Source organism: Beta vulgaris, chromosome 4, assembly GCF_026745355.1.
Source record: "Beta vulgaris subsp. vulgaris cultivar EL10 chromosome 4, EL10.2, whole genome shotgun sequence".
Taxonomy (NCBI): domain Eukaryota; kingdom Viridiplantae; phylum Streptophyta; class Magnoliopsida; order Caryophyllales; family Amaranthaceae; genus Beta; species Beta vulgaris.
This window is the reverse complement of record NC_079205.1, coordinates 9,849,450-9,874,103: the sequence shown is the minus strand read 5'-3', so window position 1 is coordinate 9,874,103 and position 24,654 is coordinate 9,849,450. Positions and strand designations below refer to the sequence as shown.

Genomic DNA, 24,654 nt, shown 5'->3' with positions numbered 1-24,654 from the left:
TAACTACTCTCTCCCACTTTTTTACTATGCGGTTTTCACATTGCTCTACATATTAACCATCAATTAAAATCTTTACTTATTTATTACTAAAAATTGTAAGAAATTCATACTTAGACAGTACAGAATAAAGAAAATTAAACCTAACATCTTTATAAAATGCGATTTTTAATATATGCAGCATTAAAGATTAACAATAAGCAAGAAAATACATTTTTACAATGTTATTATTAGGAATTTATTGCAAAATCGAATATTGATTATGGATTTGTTACCATCGATACATTCGATACTAGTATAGGATAACAAAATGACCTTAGCACAACTCATAAGGCAAACAAGCTAATCATACTATTATGGTGACAATTCATAATATATACTCAAAGTTAGCTTTTTATTATTAAGATGCTTGGGTGCTCATCCATGATATCATTTTCACAGCTTGCACACCAACAAAATTTACTCTAAACTTAGGATAATGAAAAGGGACCAAGTTGTGGTTTAACTTATTCAATTAGTGTCCTTTTGGTGACTGGTAATTGAAAAGAATTGATCACCTGAATTGTACCAGGGCGACGAACATTGTTAATAGTCTTAATTATTCATGATCTTAAACAAAGATCATCCCACTCTCTTTTTAACTTTTTCTCTCTAAAAAATAACATCTCACAATCTTTTCCCACATATCCTCTTAACCATGAAAACCAACAAAATAATCCCAACTAATTTTTTCTCTTTTTCTCTTACTTTTGACCCATCCAACTACTTTTCTCTCTCTTATTCTTTACTTTTTATTTTTTTGAAATGTAAAAATGAAAGATATTTCATATAAAATAAGCAAAGTTAGAGAAAATTAATAAATAGCTGGAATTTTTTTTCTTATCCAAAATATAGCAAAATGGGTCTCTATTTATAGAGCTAGTTAAAATAGAGCTATTGGTATTTTTTTTATTTTTTTTCACTTTGTATTTTCTAAAATAAAATCGTTGCAAATTTTATAACAATTACTGTATTTTAAAATCCAGTTAAAATGTGACATTTGACATCTCTCATCCTACAATCTTATCATCATTTCACTCACCTCATGCATTTTTTTTCTCCCAATCACTCCCATTCACCTCACAATCCTTTTTTCAATTGTGATTAAGAATACTTTTTTTATGATCATCAACTTGATCTTTATTCTCAATCATGAATGACGATGCTCTTATAGGGCTTACACCATATTAAAGTATGAAGTTGTCAGCATCTTATGTTTGTTTTGAAACAAACAAACAAACAGCTAAATGACGATTCTCTGCAACTTGTAAAATGTGGCGAGCTACCCAAGATAAAACTGGCCAAATATAAACAGAGAGTGTACGTAAATGATGTTAGGATAGTGCATGTTGAGTTTCTATCTAGATTTTGAGCTTTGATGAGTATGAATAGGCCTTTCAAAGATTACATATTTCATGACTTCTAAAAAATCGCAACACTATATTCTGCAAAAAGGGTTGTGTGTGTTCGCTATCTACTTCTGTTGTAAAAATACTTCATTAGTATTTTTTTTTTATCAATACTTCATTAGTTTATCAAACATCTATTTTTTTTATTCCGAAAGAGGACGCATATCCAACAAAAGTAGGACAACGTAACCAAAATAACAAAGGAAAAACTTAAGGAACGAGTCGTGGCGATGCCCAACCCGCAGGTTCCTAATCTCCTCATCTAGAATACGACTAAAAGATAAAGGTAAGCTCTGTAAGACTACAAGTCGATTTAAAAAGTAAAATTGGACCCGAAAAAGAAGATATAAAAGGATCTAAGTTCTTTTCTTTTATAACTGTTTTTCTTCATTCTAGCCATATTACTTAAGTAGTCATACTTAAAAAAAACTTTGACCATCTTATTTTATCTATTAATTGTTATATAGTCTTGATTTTCTTGGCGAAGAAGAAAAGGAGAGAGACTCGAAGATGATTGCCCAACCGCGCGGACAAGGTGTCATGAGCTCGACCAAGGGTTGCAGCCCGGGTGGGCAGTGGATGGCCCGGGCGGGCCTAAGGCAGCTTAGGCGGGGCAGCCTCACTTCCCACATTCTGCCTTCAAGGCTGAATCTTCTTGAAATCTCTGCACTGGGAGGGCAGACTTGGTGCCCGGACAGGCGTTCCCAGCCTGGGCGGGCAGCTGGCCCCGTTTCTCGTTTTTCGCGGTATTAATCCAAAATTTCCGGATTTCTTTGTTTTGGATTTTGGGTCATTTTGCAAATTTTAGGAGGTCGTACACAAGGCATCATAAAGTCATTTAGAACCCTAAGATTCAAATTAGCCACAAATTATAACTATTTCTCTCTCTCCTCAATCTCTTCTTCTTCTCCATTGTAATTTCTCCATTAGAAAGGCTAAAGAAAACTCCGTAAGGTTCTTGCTTGTGGATGTAGGTCAAGATTGATCGAATCAAGTTAAATCTTTGTCTCTCTTTATTGCATGTTTTTCTCATTCTAAGTTTACAACTTTGCATCTATTGTTGACCTTGAAGTTAACTAGCAAGCCTTAATAAGTCTTAGAAATTGCATTTATTGCTTACATTAATTATGAGTAAATGTGTGTTTGGAGTTCATGTAAAATGAAATTGGGTAGAACTTTGGAAAACAGATATAGTATTTACTGGGATCAATGATGAAACAAAGCAATAAAATAGATATTACATCCTTTTATTTAGACAAATCGTAGCAATTTATGATTTTTGAGACGGGTGGAAAAAATGTTTCTATTATTCTCTAAATGATGGATTTAAAATCAGCAAGAAATCTTGTCATCATGTATTACCTAACTATTGAAAAAGTGCACAATCTCCCGTCAAATAATAAAATAAGAAAAGGGACCAATATTTTTGGAGCAGTGTCTAGCCAAAGTATTACCTGGTCTCTAGTCCCTACCATTTGAACCTTTTCTTTTATAAAAGGTTTTTTATAAGAAAGTGGTTGCGGAGTCCCCATCACTTAAAATGGCTATTTCACTTCTAAACAGTATTTTGGCTCCTCTACTAAAACAATGGAAAAGAAAGAAAGATTGATAATGACTTAGATTAAAATCTTTGTTGAACGAGATATATATTTGTCATTGATAGGCATGATAGCCAATGAATATCAAAGTACATATCTAAAACCATATAAATTGGAATTTGTTAAACGTCGCCCCCAAATTACTTAAAACTACCCTAATTACCCTCTAAAAGTACTATTATACCCTTATGACATTTTTTTTTATTTTTTACTCCAACTTAACTCCTCATTTAATTCATATTCTCTGTCATTTTCGCCATCACCACCGATGTTCAACAGCGACGAGCACTACCGACGCATAAAATTTCGACCAGCACAAAATTCCAACAAGATAATTTTTTTTAACGAATTTCATGGGCTAACGTGTGGCCTAAACGTTGTGTCCATGGACACAACGTCTAGCCTGGACGTTGCATCCAAGGATACAACGTCCAAGCCAGATGTTGTGTCCATGGACACAACTACGACGTTGTGTCCATGGAGTTTGTCTAAGAAGTTATATTCATGGACACAACTTCATGAATAGACATTATGTCTGTAGAGACCAGAAGTTGTGTTTGTGGACACCAGACGTTGTATCCATGGACACAACGTCCAGGGCACACGTTAGCCCATGAAATTTGTTAAAAAAAAATTACCTTGTCGGAAAAAAATTATGTGGTTGGAAGACATTGTTGTCGTCGGTGGTGATCGTTGGTGGATTGGAGGTAGCGATTGGTGGTTAGGGATTTTAGGTGGTGGTGGAGAGAGAGTTATAAAAACATCCAAGGGTATAATGGTACATTTACATGGTAGTTGGGGCGATTTTAAGTCATTTGAGGGCGATGAATAGAAGTTCAGTATATTTCACTCTCGCATATTAGTCTCTAACAATACTATTATTTCCTATTCCCATGCTTTATTTCATTTCGTTGTTTTCTCATATAGATGTCGTAAATGTATAATACCAGCTATATAGAATAATTAGTAATAAGATACCTCTTCTTCATATTCAATATTATGTTGGCAAAATTTAATTTATTGTGACAACTTAGGGAGCAGTATGCTGATCACAATGCCTAATTGAAGGAGATACAAAAATTGTTGCTTGCCGAGAGCTTTGGTGAAGATCTTGGCAAGCTGCTCAAGAGTGGACACGTGACAAGGAGCACCGGGACCAGCCTAAATAGCATTACATACATAATGATAGTCAACCTTGATATGCTGGTATACTCATGAAACACGAGGGTTTGAGCAATGTGCAAGGTGAATGTACTATCACAAAACAAGTGCATTCCCTTCGGATAGTGAACCCCAAGACACTCAACAATGCCTTAAGCCACTTAAGCTCCTAAGTGACATCCGCCATGTAACGTTACTCATCCTCTACGAAAAAATGAGACACGATGTATGTGTTGCTTCTTGGTTTTCGAAGCAAGGGATTGGAGAACCACCAAGGAACACTAGCCAACTCATACGAGAGCGCCGCATAAGAGGGCAACTAGCTCAATTAGAGTAACACCAGCCAGAGAGGGAAAGATCACAGTGAGTTGTGAGAAGAATGCCTTGACCAGGACAACCTTTCAAATATTGTACCATAAGAAGACCCACATCTCAATGATCTTCACGAGGATCTTGCATCAACTGAGCCAAGATATCAACCACATAAGCCAAATTAGGGCAAGTGAAAAATAGGTAGATAAGACGGCCTATCAGACGCCAGTATGACTCAACATTAGAGAGTAGAGGACCCATTAGCAAGAGCTATGGAATAGTTTTACTCAATAGGAAAAATAACTAGTTTAGCTTCGAGAAGACCACATAAAACCCCAATCTCTTAATGCAGGGCCTCATGCCAACCAGAGTCCCTTATAGCTTGAGAAAAACTCTGAGGTTTAACATATTCTATAGCTACTGCAAGAAAAAGATGGTCTCGCATAGAAAAGTTATCACAATTCACAAATGTGCTAAATGATAAGGCGTACTTGAGGAACCAGAAGAGTCAGGTGAGCGGGAGGATGGACTTATTTTCCATACAGTGTGAGTTACATAATCACGAACCAATATAAAGGGTTTCTTAGCAAGACAACCGTGACCCAAATAGCTTGTAGATTCACTAAAAACATTGGGGAGACGGGGGTATTAAGCATCTACACCAGCGATGGGGACAGAGGACTCAGCCGCAATAGCTATCCAACCACTAGAAAAAAAGTTGATTTGCGCCTCCTGTATTGAGTGGCACAACGGGTAAAATGATGTAGAAGTGTAGGAGCGCATTTTTTGCATCGGACATTCATGGTGTCCGACGCAAATCATGATTTATATGCGTTGTATGTGCCCCGCATTCGACGCTAAAAATTAAAGCATAAGGGTGCGAGATTCATGTGTGTCGGATTTCGATCAATGTTCGACGCAAATCATGAAATACAATTTTGCGTCGAAGGTAAGTTAAATTCAATGCAAAAGGTTGTATCCAACGATTTGCCTCAGATGTTGAATCCCATGCGACACAAATGGATTTCAGGGTCTTATTCACATATCGCGTCAGGGCCTTATTTTGTATACGATGTGTGTCGAACCGTATATGTCATGCGACGCACATGAGGCCTATTTCCCTTTCATCTTCAAACCCTAACAATAGAAAATCAGTTTCCCCAAAGCAAGCTGTCACACACTCTCTCCATCCCTCCCTGCCTCCTCCCTTCCTCCCTGCCTCCTCCCTCCCCCCTCCCCCCTCCCCCCTCCCTCCCTCTCTCTGTCTCGTATCCTGCCACCACTTATGTTCCTCTTTCTTCTATCACAATTCACAAATTCATCAACAAATTAATCAGTTTAGCCCCACAATCAAATCATTTCCCCCGATTCGAAGGAGTTGCTCGAATTCACTGCTATTTTTCTAAAATTCAAGAACAAGAAGTTCGAATTTCCAAAATTCGAAATTAAAGAACGAGAATTCAAGAAAGATCGAGAATTCAATAAGTTTATGAACGAGAATGGAAGAAGAACGAGAAGTTCGACCTTATTTTAGCGATTGAAGTTTGATCTCATTCGTAAAAGGAAGAAGAATTATTTTTTGTGTATTAGATTTGATGTTTTTTTTAGGTTCAATTCTTTTTAAATTTTTGTTTGCTTGGATCAACTCATATTAATTCATTGAGGTTGCGTCATTAAATTGTCAAAACAATTCAAGTGATTTATTATGAGTACTTTGGAATTGAAGTTGATTTTTCTGTGAGTTCGAACAACAATCTCAAAGGACACTATATTACAGCATGGGCAACCGATGTAGTTAGCGCAACTGAAAGTGGAAGCAATATTCTAACTCCAAGACAACAACAATATTTAAGTGAATTGAATCACACAGCAGCTTCTCTCAACTGTTCGGTCCAAGATCTACATCTCAAACTCCCTCCCTCTAACATCTCTCAACGTCTTCTCATCTTCATGTTCACTCCCTTGCTTCCAATGCTGCCCTTATTCTTCAATTTCACTCCCATTCTTTCACGCATGAGTAGGTTCTTTTTTTTAATGATTTTGTATATTAATGCTTTAATTAGTTAATGATTTGGTTTGCTTTTTATATTTGTTTTATTTAGTTAGATGAATTTAGTGAGGTGTTTTTGTATCTTTTGAAGCACTTCCATCTAATTTCGTTTTTTAATTTTGTATAGATTATGTTTCAATTTTTTTTTAGGTTTAATCATTTGATGTTTTCGATTCAGATTTCATTCTTGTATTTCATTTTTGTATTTCATTCCTGTATTAAATTCCTGGATACGTGAATTCTATTTTATTTTAACAACATTTTATGCATCGAATGTAAGATAATATCCGACACAAATAGCTTTTTTTTTTTAAAAAAATGGTTCATTTGTGTCAAACATTGACCAACATGTGATGCAAATGGTGATGGTGATGCTAAGGCTCAAGGATCATGTGCGTCGGACTCCGCTTCCCATCTGACGCAAATAGCTATAATCTGCGTCTTGTCCTCATTCGATGCATATTATGTCTCCCAAATTTGCGTCGATACCTGTGGCGTCGGACCCATGTGCGACGCAAATGGGGTCTGGCGTCCAACGCAAACCAATGATTATGTACTAGTGCGCGATCCTCCAAAGATACACTAGGGATACAAGGAGCATCGGGTTTGCGAGAAAGATCAACGATAGCAATATCGCTGTCCCCATCCATGGGACACTCAACTAGTGAGGGGATTTGGGGTGTCCAATATGGTCTCGAGATCATCCAAAAAAAAATTGTATCAACACCGTAGTCGAAAAGTTTAGAAGACAGTGGAATCAGAATCACAAGTAGCAAACGCAAATTCATTGTCATGGAACTTCACATCATGTTAAAGAAAAGCATATGTTTCAAGATCATTTAGTTTCCAACCTTTCTTGCTATTAGTATACCCAATAAAGATGCACTTACAACGCATAGGTGCACATTTATTTCCTTTCACTTTTTGGTTGTGAGCAAAGCACAAGCATCCAAAAACTCGCAATGAATCAAAATAAGGAATAGTATCAAACGACAATTCAAAAGGGGTACGATCATGCAATAAACCCGAGGGAGTACGGTTAATAATGTGAACATCAGCTAAAACACACACCCATAAACTAACAGCTAAATGAGCTAATCAAAGTGCGAGCAACATTAAGAATATATTGGTGTTTGCACTCAACAAAACCATTTCGTTAAGAAGTACCAACGTACGACGTTTGAAATAATGTACCACAAGAGGTAAAATAATCTAGCATGCAATCAAACTCAGTCCCATTGTCACTACACACAACTTTAACATGCGTTTTATCTTGACGCTCAACCATAACAAAGAAAGAACGAAAAGCCTTTTAAACTTTAGTTTTATCATGCCAAGTACGCCCAAACAACTCTATAAAAATCATCCAGCACAATTAAAAAATGAACAACATCACAAGAAGAAGAGGTATAGTAAGGACCCTATAAGTCATAATAAGTTAATTCAAACTTTTGACTGGGATTATTATCACTAGTAGGAAAGCTATCTTGAGCCTGTTTTTCTTGAGGTCAAACAATACAAGCCTTATTTAACTTTTTTCTACCACTACTAGAACGAACTGCAGGAATCAAATTGACGACATGATCCGAAGGATTCCCCAGACGACGATGCCTTAACTCAAACTCCGTTAAACTAGGAACAATCATAACTTGCACTGTAGGAAGACTGCGGAAAAAAATAAAGTCCATCTCGGCGCTCAGCAGCTCCAATCATGTACCCCGAACTTTGGTCTATTATAACACATAAAGAGTTAGTAAATTGGACAAAACATTGAGACTCGTCAATGACTTGCAACACTATGATTAAATTACAAGTAAGTTGGGGAACATAGAGAATAACCTAAAGCTCTGATACCGCTTTGTAACACCCTGATAATTCTCTCTTTTACAAAATACATTTTTAATATAAAACATAGTGAATTACCAAAGCATTATCTCCCGTGTGAGAACGTATCAACTTATTCAGAATTTTGCAACAGAAAACATATATAACTAAACTTCATACTTTGAATATAAAATAAACAAAGTACTTAAAATCAACACACTATAAATGTTAACTTCAAAACAAAACTTAATAATATGTTCCTACTAAAGCAATAGATAAAACAATCTGTTACACAAGCTCTTCATTCCTAGATCCCCATGATGTAACATCTGCAAACCTGTAGATGACAATGCTCTAAAGAATATGCTCACCAAAATGGATCATCACAGGAGCAATAAGACAAAGCCATGATCAACATACACAAACAAAGCGTGTAATCAGCAAAGCTGAGTACTACATAATAATACATTACATTTCTTACATGATACTAATAAATAATAAGCAGGGATTAATAATAATATAATAATCTAAAATTCTGCAGATAACTTTTACTGAACTAAACTTTAACCATCTTTTTATTATTTTAATGGAATAGTTATCGGACCGAGTTGTCCTAACAAAACATGCCTTCACCTAGGAAGACGAAATACAAGCGCGACTAAGTATTCCAGAATGACCTGCGATAACGAGGAACCTTTGAAAACTACAATGGTGATCAATCCATTTCCCAGATAAAGCCATGGCACGCTCACTATGAACCCCAACTCCTGATTGTCCAACTTCATACGTGCACCAGTCTAAAGTTTATTACTATCCAAGTTACACTTTACATGATTTACAAATTATTACTTGTTATGACACACAAGCAACACAGATACATATAATCAAACATTCACAACTGAACTCCTTTTTATCTTAATTAAATAAGTGATCACACAACTTACAATCCAAAATTAATTCCTTTTTAGTTCAATCTTTTGTTATTTGTTGAACCTAGCCAACAACCAACTTACCTTTCAAATGCATAAATTATGAACTTACCAAATAACGCCCAGAATCCTCATAAAGTAGTGAACATAATAATACAAGGGAACACATGATTCAACATGATCCAACTCAATAAATATATCAATTCCCCCATGTGAATTAATAAATAGAGTTCCCAACCAACATGCTTGCATCAATATTCCATACAAACATGATATTCAACTCATAATCAAATCTCATAATCAACATGTTTGCACCCAGGCATAAAACATGTAAAATCCAATCATAATATAAATCACATATGAACTTACAAAGTTCATATACATGATACTACAACTTTTCCTTCCTAAAATCATGATACTACATCACATAACACATAGGTATGTACGTATCTTGTGTAAAGAATTTGGTAGGCCACCTTTAATCACCTTAAAAACCGCCTACTGAATAATCTCCGCCTAAAACAACCAATATAATTCAAAATCAATACTCCAAATAAATTCCAACTTTAAAATACTTTAAATCCTCTTTAAAAATATTTAGAAGTTGTTTTTACCATTAGAACTTCAATTACTTATTTTACCTGGCATAGTACTACTATACTAGTCATTAAAATCCATAAAACTTCATTGATAACAACCTTTCTAAAATTCAAGCAACTTATAAATCATTAAAACCCTCTTTAAACATACTTAAACATGCTTAGATTCATAAGTTAAATCAATTTCATAGTTTATAACATGCTACCATGATTTTCCAATCTTTAACACCCTAAAAATTCATGCTTTGAATATTAAAAACTCAATCTAAATATAATAATCAAATCTGAAATTTCATTCTTTCAGTACATAATTTATATAATCATGGATTCATCATTAAAACAATAATTTAAAGTTACTAATCATAATTAGTACTAAAAAACATAAAAACATAATCTTTAATCAAAACTTGAGGAGGAAGTAAAGAATTAAACCAACGAAACGACGGAACAATTGAGAAAAGGGGCGCCGGTTTAGGTAGTTGTGAGGAGAGAGAAAATTTGTGTGGTAAAATGATTGGGTTTAAGGTATTTATAAGTAGGCTTTCCTTTTGAACTTAGGAAAAAGGAAATTGGGTTTGAATAAAGTTTAATGATGAATAAGATTGATGATTTAAAACTCCTAACATCAATAGAGATCATTTTCCTAATCCGCTTAGAATTTAGGTTCCTCAAACCCATTTTAACTTCTTTTCCAAATCCAATTAGTATTTCAAACATTTTTCAAAGCATGCCTCAATAAAAATATTTTAACGTCCTTAAATCCTTAAAATACTTTCTTTGACTTTCAAAATGGTCAACCTTCTTTAAATAAATAAATCATTTCAAACTAAATTATGTTTAAATATAAATATATAGACACTAAAATATATTTATAAAATCCATAAAATTATGGGGCATTACAGTCTACCCTCTTAAAAGAAGTTTCGTCCCGAAACTTGAAACGAAAAACTCACACCTTTTCAAAAGTTTGAAACTCATCTTTCATTCGAGAAATATTGTGCCACTCATGTGCACACTTTTACCAACATAAAACAATTGTGTTACTCATTAACACATTTTCCTTATGCGGACTCATGGTTAGACCAAAGTACTTTCACGATATGGATGTCCTTATTGCGTGTACTACGCACTTTCCTGTCAAGAATCTTGACAAGTCTTTCCTCGTATGTGAGGCTACTATCAATCTGAATCCGCTTAGGCTCTAGGAGTTGACGCTCATCAGGGATATATCGCTTGAGTTGAGAAACGTGGAACACATCATGCATCTTCTCAAACTCCATTAGCAATGCCAACCTATAGGATACTTTTCCAAGTCACTCCAAAATCTCATATGGGCCTACATGTTTAGCACTTAACTTGCCCTTTTCCCCAAATTTCATGACGCCTTAGTGGGTGATACTTTCAAGAACACTTTATCACCTATTGCAAACTCATCCTCGCGTCGTTTCAAGTCGGCATAACTCTTTTGCCTATCTTGCGCAGCTTGAATTCTAGCATGAATCAGTTTGCATTCCTGACGGTTTCCTCAATGAACTTTGTCCCCAAGACGATATTTTCACTAAAATCATTCCAACAAATGGGACTTCTACACTTCCGTCTATATAGTGCCTCAAAAGGTGCCATCTTAATATTCACATGATAGTTATTGTTGTAAGAAAATTCAATCAGCTAATTGGCCCTCCAAACTACCTTGAAAATCAATAGCACACGCTCTCAACATATCCTCCATGGTTTGGTTAGTCCTCTCAATTTGACCATCAGTCGTAGGTTGAAATGTTGTACTCATCTTCAATTGATTCCCAAGATTTAATTGGACCTTTTTCCAAAATTTCAAAAGAAACCTCGAATCACGATCAAAAATGATATCCCTTGGAACCCCATGCATGTAATCTCACCATATGCCTAATGTACGTCTTTGCAAGTTACTTCTTTTTTCATGTCTCCTTAATGGGTATAAATACATCGGATTTTGTCAATCTATCCACAATAACCAAATAGTATCATTACCACTTCTCATTCTATGTAAAGTAGTCACAAAGTCCATAGAAATAGAATCTCACTTCCATCCACACTAGTAGAATAAATGCTATTTGTTGCGGTTAAAAAGTGCCCTATTGCTGCGGATTTGGGCGCGCAGCAATTAAGGGCGCAACAATAGGTATTAATTATATTGCTGCGGTTTTAAACAGCAGCAATATTAACAAATATTGCTGCGGTTTTTATGCCAAACCGCAGCAATATATTTATTTTAAATCAGATTTAGAAAGCATATTGCTGCGGTTTTTAGGTAAAACCGCAGCAATATGCTATATTTAATAATAAAAAATAGACATATTGCTGCGGTTTTTTAAGTAAAACCGCAGCAATAGGGTCTGAACAGGTAAAAAAATTTTTTTTTTTTTTTTGCATTTGCCATCAAATTTGAAAGACAAAAAGGTTAAAAGCAAATAAAACAACACTTATTGAAACTAATAACAAAAAATTATTATACAAAATTCAAAGACATAAAAAATACAAATTGAAATATATTATTACAATATATTTAAGGCAGAATATAGAAAACCAAAATTATAGTAACTAAAAAAACAGCAAAAATATTTAAGACAAATTATAAAAAACCAAAATCATACAACTCATCAAAAGTAGTATTCTGATACACAAATAATTACTAAAATATTATAAAAACAATTACAAAAATTGCGGCTGGACGAAATAATCAACAAACGCAAAAAAAACTTATCTAAAATAATAATAAAAAAAACCAGATCTGAAATAATAACAAAAACGACAAAATACACAAATTGCATCTGAAAAAATCGAAATGAAAATCTTCGATCTTCGAGAATTGAACGACTCTTGGACTCTTCGATCTGAAAAAATCTTCGATCTGAAATAATAAAAAGATCTTTGATCTGAAAAGGACGCAATATTGAAAAAAAAACGAGAAACTGAATATCAAAATCAGAGTTGTCAGAAGGCTTCAAGAGGAACGACGAGAAAAAAACGAGAAATTGAATATCAAAATTGAATACCTGATGAAAACAAGATTTGAACGACGAAGGCTTCAAGCGCGAGGAACGACGAGCGCGAGCTTCGAAGGGGCAAGTCTTCGATCTGAACGACGACCGAAGCTTCGCGAGGAACGACGAGCCACTAGTAATGATGCAAACCAAGACACACATCTCAAAAATCGAACACCTTACTCGCTTCGTCGACTTCGTCGGGTCGCACAAAGTTGACAGAAGGCGAAGGAACACGTCTTCTTTTATGGGTAAGTGAGGGGCGCTGAGAGAATAGAGAGGTTGAGAGAGATGAGAGAGAGAAGAGAGGGTTGAGAGAGATGAGAGAGATGAGAGAGAGAAGAGAGGGTGAGGCGCTGAGAGAGAAGGTGAGGGGCGCTGAGAGAGAAGATGAGGGGGTGCTGAGAGAAAAAACCCTAAGTGTGAGGCGCGCTGAGAACCCGTCTTTTTTATGGGTAAGTGAAAGCTAATATTGCTGCGGTTTCCTAATAGGACCGCAGCAATATATTAAAAAAATATTTTTTTAATATATTGTTGCGGTCCTACGTGGAAACCGCAGCAATATTAGCTGTACAGGGCCCCACATGTTTTTAAAAAGGTAACCGTTAGACAATATTGCTGCGGTTTTGGGCGGGAACCGCAGCAATATTGTCAATTTCTATTTTTTTATTTTTTTTGCGTGTTATATTGCTGCGTATAGGTAAAACCGCAGCAATATCACCGCAGCAATTAGCATTTATTCTACTAGTGCCAGGAACCTCTAAAGATTGAACCTTCCCCATGGGTCTCTTAAGATCTATCTTCACCTTCTGACAGGTTAGGCACTTAGACACATATTCATCTACTTCTTGTTTCATATTTGGCCACCGATAGATACCCTTAAGGTCTTTATACAACTTGTCACCCCCAGGGTGCACAAAATATGGAGTGTTATGCCCCTTGTCCATAGGACGTCTCTTAAGGTCATTACATTTTTTTGGTACACACCACCTTCCATAAAACCTCAAACTTGCATCATCATGGATCTAAAAGTCGGCTTCCTTACCTTACTTCATTTCTCCTTGATCTTGTCTAGGTGCTCATCCCTAACTTGGCCCTCTTTGATCTCGTCGAAAACCGACAACCCCAAAGATAAAGCGCTCAGTCTTGCCTCACTTTCCCCTGGATTTAAAATTTCTAGGCTCTGCCTTGGCATATCTCGACACAACTCCTCAGGGACTATCAAGGTACTCACTCTATGACTCGACTTTCTACTCAAGGCATCGACAACCACATTTGCTTTCCCCTCATGATACTGGATGTCTAGGTCATAATCCTTAATCGACTCCAACCATCTCCTTTCCCTCATATTCAAGTCTTTTTGGGTGAAAATGTACTTCAAGCTCTAACGGTCGGTAAATATCTTACAAGTTGCCTCATAAATATGTCTCCAAATTTTCAATGCAAACACTATGGCAGCTAACTCTAGATCGTGGATAGGGTAATTAGCCTCATAAGGTTTTAACTGACGTGACGCATACGCAATTACCTTCCCATTCTGTTATAGCACACACCCCAAACCATTCTTCAAAGCTTCACTATATACCTCAAATCCCTCATTCCCATCAGGCAGGGTAAAAATAGGTGCGGAGGTTAAACGTTCTTTCAAAATTTGAAAGGTTCTTCACACTTGTCACTTCACTCAAATTTTGACTCTTTCTTCATCAAGTTGGTCATGGGCCTCGCTATCTTCGAGAAATCTCTCACAAATCTTCTATAATAGCCAGCTAGACCTAGGAAACTTCTGATATCTGACACATTCTTTAGAGTTGGCCACTCACTCACAGCTTGAATCTTAGCAGGATCTACAAAGACTTTTTCCTTAGACACAGTGACCCAAAAACGCTACTTTTTCCAAGCGGAACTCATACTTAGAGAACTTGGCATACAATTGGTTTTCCCTAAGCGTCTCCAAAATAATCCTCAACTGCTCATCATGCTCTACCTCGTTCTTCGAATATATCAGTATGTCATCAATGAAAACCACCACGAACTTATCCAGAAACTCATGGAAAATCCTTAAATATCGCAAGAGCATTGGTTAACCCAAATGGCATCACAGTGAACTCATAGTGAACATAATGCGTTCTAAAGGCAGTCTTAGGTACATCCTTATCAGCTACCCTCAGTTGGTGATACCCTGAACGTAAAGTAATTTACGAGAACGCAATCGCTCCATTAAACTGATCAAATAGGTCATCTATTCTAGGCAACAAATATTTATTCTTGATGGTTACATTGTTCAGTTCCTTATAGTCAATACACAACCTCATGCTTTCATCCTTTTTCTTCACAAACAACACAGAAGCTTCCCAAGGTGATGCACTAGGACTAATATAACCCTTATCCAGTAATTCTTGCAATTGCATCTTCAGCTCACTCATCTGAAGAGGTGTCATTCTATAGGATGCTTTAGCTATTGGTGTCGTTCCAGAGACTAAGTCTATGGTGAACTCAACAGCTCTCGCAGGTGGCATACTTGAAATCTCACTTGGAAACACATCCTAAACTCATTTACAATTGGAACATCTTTAGGATTCACTCCAACTTCCTTACTCACATCTTGCACACTACAGAAGAATATTTCACACCCCTTTTTCATCAACTTCCTCACTTGCATCACAGAGATAACTCCCAATTTCTTAAGCTTCTCAAAACGTCTATAAGAGATCAATTTTCCCAAAGGTTTTCTCAGCACGACCTGCTGAACCTTACAGTCTATGTTAGCCTTGTAAAGACTTAAGTAGTTCATCCCAAGAATAACATCCAGGTCTCTCAAATTGAATTCTATTAAGTCAGATGGAAATACGCAGTCTCTTATCTTCAAAGGCAAGTTTCTAAACAATTTGGTACACCTTATGATCTCCCTAGTAGGTGTACTGATAGGCAAGTCAATTTCTTCATAAACTACTAACCCCAAACTCTTTAGGACAGATGATGACACAAAAGAATCAGTCGCCGCCGAATCAAACAATGTTTTAACAAGGACTTAGTTAATAGAAAAATTACTAGAGGAGGGGTAGACCAGGTCTTTTGTGGTGGAGGCCCAGTCTAGCTAATTTGTGGGAGCAGCCAACTGGGCTTGTGATGAAGTTGTCGTCGATTGCTGCTGTTGTTGGGTCGAAGTGTGGTGCCCACGGCCAGCGCTCCCCCTACTGCAGCCACGCCACCACCACCACGGTGATTGGTCTGCTGCTGTCGGTGGCCCTTGAGCCATAATAGTGGAGGTTTGAGTGATGAAATCTTGATCCCGGCGTGATTCTTCAAGTAAAAGACGCGATTTCGCAGATTCAAACGAAGGTAGAGGCTCCGTATGTTGGATGATTATCGTTGCTACAACATCAAAATCTATTTCGTTATGGTTGGAAACGAGCCGAAGAACGAACTTTTGCTCCGAAACAGGTTGGTCAATATTTGCAAGTTGATCCTTTAAAGATTTCAATTTTGTGCAATACGTCGAGACATCGAAAAAATTGGACAAGTGTAGTGAATTGAATTGGTTTTCAAGATAGACAGCCCTGGTATGTTTATCATCTTGAAAAATTGCCTTCAATTTATCCCAAAGAGCTTGTGCGGAATCCCCACAGTAAAGAACGATCTGTAATAGATATAAGATGAAATAGTACCATAAATCCATTGTTTAACAATGGAATCAAGGCGCGACTATAACGCATCAAAGATGTCAGATAGCGTTTCGTTTAAGTATTTATGTGATCTAAAACATAAAAGGCGTGCATGGCACTCAAACAACTCAACCCAATTGGAATATTGAACTTTCTCACGATCAAGAATTAAGGGCTATCTACAATTTTTGATCTCTGTAACAGAAAGAACAGGGTGGAATTGTGTGTGATGGTGTTCGATTTGGGTGGGATCAGATTGTTCAGGTGGTGCCATGGTGGCGGAAGCAAATAGGCGCACAACAGGAAGGTGGCGCACACGGAGGGTTTAGGCTAGATTTGAGAAAACACCTCAATTGGAGTGATTACCATTGATCAATATTTATTGTAATACATCCTAGGATAGTCCTATTAGAATTAGGAATTCTGTACATAGTAGAATTATAGGAACAAAATATATCCTAACTATATTTGTATTCTATTTATGGTTATAAGCATATTAAGGAGCAAGGATAGGTTAATAATCACTATTACTAATAGTAGGCTTCATTTGTCTTTGAGTGCATTTAATAAATATAATGGCAAATTTTCATCCGGTTTCTCAGCCCAAGAATATTATCATGAGAAAAGATAGATCCCCATATATCATATACTATTGGTAATTCATATATAAAGTACTTTACAAAGAATAACTATTTGTCTTTTCACATTGTTATGATTTGAACTTTGAATATTTTGATGATGATAAACACCCTATGCTATAACATGAAAATTTGTAACAGTGATCGAGCTATCAAGATTGGATGAATTGAAGACAATGAAGTTTAGGTTTAGTTATATTAAAATCATGTGTATACAATGTAATTAACATATTAGAGCTTTTTGCTAAAATTAGAAATATGAAATTGAGATGATTAACTATTTTCTTAGAGTTAAGAAAATAGGTGATTATATTAATTTCATGTTTATATGGATTAAAGAAAAAGAAGGGAGAGTTTTGATAAAAAAAAGATTTTCAAAATAACAGTTTTAAAAAGAAAATTTATTTTTTAAAATTGGTTTTAGAAAGAAAAACATTTTTCTTTTCGAAAAGCAGTTGTAAAAAAATAAAAAATTTTTGATTTTCGAAAAACATCATAAAAAAAGTTTTAAAGATTTTTCGGAAAAAGGAGAATGATTGTAAAAAGAAAAACTGGTTTTTTAAAAAAGGATTTTGATAAAAAATTTGGATAAAAACATATATGATTAAAATTGGCATAAGATATGGAGGAATCCTTATCTTATAAGAAAAGAAAGAAATTCAATTTTTATAAAAGATTAAGTTTGATTTTGCAAAGGAAAATTTTTTACCCCTTTATTTTAGGAATAAAAATTATTCAAAAAGATAATCACATCTTGGAGAATAATTCTTATTCAGTTGATTGAATTATATAAGTGATATAAATCATTATAACAAATCACATTTTCAGATTTATGAGATTAAGATTTTAAGAGGTGAAAACGAACTCCCATAGCACACTGTACTGCATAGAGTTATAGTAAGTTAAGTTTTCTAAACAACGATTGTAACGATCCTCTATTTGCTTGAATAAGAAGCACACTTTTGAGAAATTATTATTTCTGTAATTCTCATATTATAGATAGTAGCAACGCTTTACGATTAAGTGTTGAGCACTAGAGTTTGTAGTGGGGGAATCATACTGTATCAAAGGTTCGGTATTTTAAGATTCAAATAATCAAAAGCGTAGTTTCTGTGGACGTAGATCTCAGAGGTGAGATTGAACCATTTATTCAATTTAATTCGAGCAAAAATATCTAACGAAAAGTTTACGAGTGAGTAACACAGTGTGAGACACTGTGTCATAGGAGTGCTTTTATGAAAATCGATTCATTCAACCCCCCTTATTAAATGTCACATTGTACTCCAACACATATATATACTAACTATTTATCAATATTCATTATCATATGATCTTATCATCATATATTTCATATTTGCTCCACGTTGAGTAGCCTGCCTGATTTAAAATATACCAAAGTATTTATTTCAATATGAAAATGATCCACAACAGGAAAGTGCATAATTGTCAATTGGTCTTTCCGATCACGTTAAGTATATGCTACAAGGGAGTAAGGGACCCTCTCAAGTGTACCTATCTGCATGTCCTTGGCCTTGACATAACTTTGTGTTCCAGCTGTAGCACTTTCTTAGGTAAACAACATAAAATAAGCCAATACTCCAATTATACATTGACTTAATTGAAAAGCACAGCTTCATTACTTATCAGAGGGTTACGTTACATCATAGAAAATAATTTTGACCAGATTTTTGCAACTTATCTACAATATATAAGCGACAATGCGACATATGGCGAAAAGAACTCATTCGAAGGCTCAAGATGTTGGAAAATATTTTATAACTGCATACACAAAGGAGATACATACATAGTAAAAAGAAAAGAATAGAATAAAGAACATAACCACCTATCCTAAATTCACAGAACAGCTAAACAAACTCAAAGGAATGCAAAAAGGTCCTCACATATAACCCCCCCCCCCCCCCAAACCCCCCCCCCCCCCCCCCCCCCAAGTCCAGTGCAAAACTCAAAATGAGAAATACCAACTCCTCTCTAAGCTAAGTTACTAATTAAGGCGAGCCTCTCAAATTCAACACGGGTAGCAAAACCAACTCTAGCTTTGGTTGGGTGTTAAACCAAGAAGCCATAGGAGTGGGCGTGTCTTATTAATCTTTATTATGTACTTAACACTAAGCACCCCATTCGTCGACCATCGACTGCAAATACTCCCGGAAAACATCTAGCATGTCGCGAAATGTTACTATTCCGACTGGAGTACAATCATCCTCCATGACCCAAACATAGTTCACCCTATGCGCGATAGCTTGGATCATCACTGCGGCCAATGAGCTCTTTGGGTGGCAAACAATTGCCTCCGCCTTCCTTACCATCCTAGCTGAGTAGCTCCATGACCTATTATATCTTGTCAGTCTTGAGGTGGGCGAAGAGGAGCATAATGACTCATCATCTGACGAGGAGGATGCTGATGAGGTAGAATATGATGAGTACTCATCACCCAACACTTCTAGCAACCCTTCTAGCCTCTTCTCCTTTAAACTCTCTTTCATGACTCGTACAATATCCTCAGGAGGTCCACCCCAATCAATGTAGGACATGAGGTCGCCTGAGGATAGGGTCATCAGTGCTGCTACAACAGTCTCGTCGCAGGCACAAAGGGTAAACGGGGAAATTTCCCCAACAAGGGCCCCATCTTCATCCACCACCCCAACAGATGTTTGCTCAACCAATGATTGAGCAATGGCCTCAAGCGCAGTGAGGGCTGGGGCGTGGTAGTCGATGGTGAGAACTTTGGTTTGGATGATCTCAAGTTCCTCGAGTGAGAGACCTGGTATTGGGGTAAACAACCCAATTCGGCTAAGGATGAACTGGATCACGTCTTCCTGTGTCAACCAACAGTATTCCCTGCCGTTATGGATCGTTGGACCTTTGACCTTAAGCTGTTTTCTTCTAGAATTTGAGCTAGCTGTGTTTTGGATGGGCACCACCAGGTTTTGTGCACCTTCCAGAATCAGATCAATTGCTTCCAGTAAGCTGATGACCAACACCAAACACAAATTGGGAAATAATTAGAAATGGGCAAGAAATAATTTATTGCTATGAAACAAACAAGTACTCCATTGTGATGTAACGTTACACACATTGTTAGACAAGCATGGGTCATGAATTAAATTCCTTTTGGCCTTGCTTATAAAATCTTTAGCAATTTGCGATCATATACGATACACAAGAAACAATAATAATTGTCTTGTTCTATTGTTGGCTCCATTGTTTTTCCTTGATCCTTATAATATAACTTCTTTCATTACAAGATTGAACCAAGGAGTCCAAACCCAATACACCCTAAATAATCTTTCTCAAGTTTACTCAAATGCCCAAATAACCCCTAGTGAACACATAATCAACATAGCTTTACAAAAACCCGAAACTTATAGGTTAATTAACAATTTGTTCGACTCTTAGAAAGCATAGTTTGTATTAAACAAACACAACCAACCCAAAAGACACCCAACGGGAGCTATAGAGCACCTCATGTGTCGGTTAATACCACCTAAACAACACGGACTCAAGCACACATTGACCGATCACAAATTCGTTCAATCAGAGCATCCTTCACTAGCTTGTTAATGCTCTTAAATTTGTTTTTTTTACAACAAGAAAATATGCATTAATTAAGCAAGGAACAACCTAATACTAATACAGCCAAACATAACATTAAATAAACAAAGTTATGTGAGCTTTATTAGGTCTTAAATTTGATAATAAGCAAGCTCTTCGACTTTGACAGAAAAACTATTTCAAAACTTACTTATTGTATGTAGGAAAAAATTCTTAGAAACATTACTAATTTTACTAACACTTGTTCTCGACATGATTGACTCACGCTGGTACATTGCTTCTTTGATACGAAGAATTTCAATTACGACAATGAAGTCGTCGAGCTGACATAAACTAAGCAGAAACTCACGGTAAATTTTAGAATTATATAGCATTACCTTATTTTATGAGGTATTAAAATTTAACGCATTAAAAGTTGATAGTTCTATATATGGCTATAAATGGAAAGTTATTGTTCTATTCATCGTTGTTGGAAGTGGTAGCTAAGTAGTTCAATTTCACATGAGAGTGATGGTACAATATTGCAATTTCCTTCACTTGATCATTTGATGGACCAGTAAAGGGATTTTATTGGAGATACACCGAAAGTACATACAATATGGATAGTTATGTACATTTTTGTACATAAGGTACCTCTTATTATAATGACACTTTTGAAACAACTTCTTCATCTAATCCTTTTGCAAACACATCGTTCATGTCCTAATTATGTACTTAATTACTACTATAAATTATAATGAGACTGTCACGATAGCTGCTGTTTTCTATACTTTACTACCTGACCTTCTTATAGGAAAGAGATTTAATTACTTATCGTTAGATTATTACTTATCGTTGAGTAAAAAGAACTTATATCTAACTTATTGTTACTAAAATAATATATAAGAAAATCAGCCATGACATGGTCTGACATTTATGATTCACCTAATGCATGTAACTTGTATTATAAAGTAACTTCAGTCAAAAGATAAATGACCATGCGTTTCATGCCAAATACCACATGGACATTAGATTAATGTCAAGTTGTTGCAGTTAACTATTATGTAGGAGCGTAAATTTTAACGTATAACTCTAATACAATGCATTTAACCTTAAACTTTATCAGATAATATGATCAACAATTAACTATGGTTAGGTTGGTATAGAGAGATTAGAGAAGCGTTTAGTTTCTGACTTTCTTTTATTTACTTTTTTTTGGATAAGAAGTTTTTGACTAACTTTACATGAACTATGTAGAAAGAGATCCCAGGGTAAGATATTAGGGATCTAAGAAGATCAAACATTACACACATATTAGGGGTTTTTTTTGGACGAGAGATACTAAACTGAGCTGAATTGAATTAAACTGAAATTAAACTGAGCTGAATTGAATTGAACTGAAATTAACTGAATTAAATTGAATTAGGAGGAACTAAAGTGAGCTGATGAACTAAACTAAAATAAGTCCGAAAGAACTAAAAAGGTCATTATTTTCTTTTTCTTTGTCTATTTTTGGGTACTACTAATATTGGAGGTCATTTTCAGCCGAGCAATATCGCATATCGCAACAAAATCAGATAAAATATATATATGCAATGAAACAAGTACGCGTAATGCATTGTTACGCACCCATGTCAAATGCCAATCCTTGTATCTCTTGTAGTTTGAGTTGATGTTTAGTTTTATATAGTTAAAATTATCATGTTTAGTGACAGTTTTAATCTTTATATTTTCTGCGTAAGATTAATTTTACTTTTTCTTTATTTTTATAAATACTTCAAAATAAACTCAATAATCTCGATGTAAGGAAAATAACTTATGTTATATACTTCTTCTGTTTCACAATAAGTGAACAGAAAGTAGAGAATTACCAACGAATTTAGAAAGATAAAGTTAGGGCGAGAATGATGGAAAAAAAAGATTTATGATCCTATCTTACTTTTTGGTGGCATATTTGTAATAAAAGTAAACTTTTTTACCATTTAGAGCTTTATTTCACTTATCGTAACCATTCCAAATAAGAAAAGTGTTGTTATGAAACGGAGAAAGTATTTGTTATCATTAGGAGAAAAAGAAAACAATGAACGGGCGGCTCAAGTTTAGATAATCACCATGATCATTCATTTATCATCGTTGCTAAATGTAACATCCTGCCTTTTCTATCTCTTAAAATAATATTTTACACTTTTTCTTTTGGGAACAAAAAAGGGGACAAAGGCTCAAAAAATGTCAAATGATGTTTATCTCTGTACCAAAAATAAATATACCTAAGAATAAAAAAAAAAAAAAAAAAAAACCTTGTCAAGGAATATTATCTTACAATCCACAATATAATTTAATTGGATACTTTACAAATCTAGCAAGATCATGAAGTTACATCCCTTCGAAAAATGTTAAGCTTAATAATAGTTAATTTCCAAAAATATAACCTAATTATGAGATATATTGGGACTATATAATATAATTACTTCCTAGGAATTTCTTAATTATAATAAAAACTACATAAATCAACCATACATACAAGCTAAAGTGAATTTAGTTCCTTTAAATGCATACTTAATAATCATATCTTGTTGCTGGGCAATTTATTTCCCTCAAAAAAAAAAAAAATCATACAGTACAGTTCTTAATTAGAAAACAAGTGTCTTACAATGCGTTACAACATTTACTTTTATAATCTAGAATCATGAAATTCACACAACCCACACCCCTTAATTTTGCAAAAACAATATTTTACTTCGTTAATTCCAAAGTATGTGCCATCTTCCCAAATTAAAGAACATAACTTTTATTCTCCATACATAAAAACAAAAACTAAAATTTAATTAATCAAAAAATAACAAAACTCAGATTGTAGACAAACCTAAATAATTAAAAACAATTAAAAGAAGGAGGTGAATCATACCCAGTAGAAGGATCCACGTGTTTGATAAAGGCAGAATCTTTAGGCAAAATGGCAGAAACAGGGGAAAGCAGAGCAGATGAAGGAGATTTCAGATTTTCTTCTTTGCAAAGAAAACATATGATATCTACCATACATATTTTCCCAACACATTTGCATGACCCAATTTCATGATAATCAACAATATTAGTATTAATAATATGATGATTATCACCTAATTTTCTTTGGTGGTCACAAGACCATATGCTAATGAAGTTATCTTCAGAAGCTTTAATGGCGGTCAGTGCATCACCCACTGTTGTGGAGGAGACAGAAAGTGATTTTAGTGCTGGTTTTCCCAAGCAAAGGTCAGAAATCACATGGGTTAACAAGCTGATTGCCATGCAATTACTTAGAAGGTTGTAGTAGAGAGTGATTTTAGAGAGAGGGAGTGAGTTTTAGAGAGAGAAAGGAGGGTTTTAGAGAGAGAAAGGTTTATTTTAAGTAATGGAACTTCTTTTTTGCTAATAAAATGCAAAAATGGAAGAGGGGGTGTTTTTGTTTTGGTGGGTGGTTATATTGTCATTAGAGGAGGGTGTATATATATTACACTTTTGGGGTGTTACAAGTGAAGGGTTTAGGACATGTGGTAAGGTGAGAAAATTTATGTGGGGTCCTCTATTAATATAAAGAATGTGGGTTGAAATTTTGTTTAATGGAAAAGGGTGGAAATTAAGTTTGAAAAAGGTACTTAATTCTAAAAGTGAAAAAGGGTTGTTAGTCAAGAGTGGCATGAAAAGTCTAGCTGGATATGGCTAGACAATAAGAGTATTAGGCTAGCTACTAGCAAAACTAATAGGCACTTGAAACGTTGCGTTTTATTGTAGTGAAATTGCAATGTGCAATTTGCAATGTGCTTGAAACTAATTAATGATGATTATAAGAAAATAACTTTGTGTGGTGTGAGATGCATTTTAGATTAT

General features: G+C 35.2%; 1 protein-coding gene across 1 annotated transcript; it reads right to left on the bottom strand.

Annotated features, from left to right (window-relative positions):
• Positions 1-19,184: 19,184 nt before the first annotated feature.
• LOC104891620 (CBS domain-containing protein CBSX5) lies at positions 19,185-24,266 on the bottom strand. The gene is made up of 2 exons (XM_010677331.4): positions 23,696-24,266; positions 19,185-20,226 (listed from the first exon to the last, which is right to left on the bottom strand). Exons 1-2 carry the CDS (start codon positions 24,073-24,075, stop codon positions 19,365-19,367), a joined length of 1,242 nt encoding a protein of 413 aa, XP_010675633.2. The 5' UTR covers positions 24,076-24,266; the 3' UTR covers positions 19,185-19,364.
• Positions 24,267-24,654: the final 388 nt, after the last annotated feature.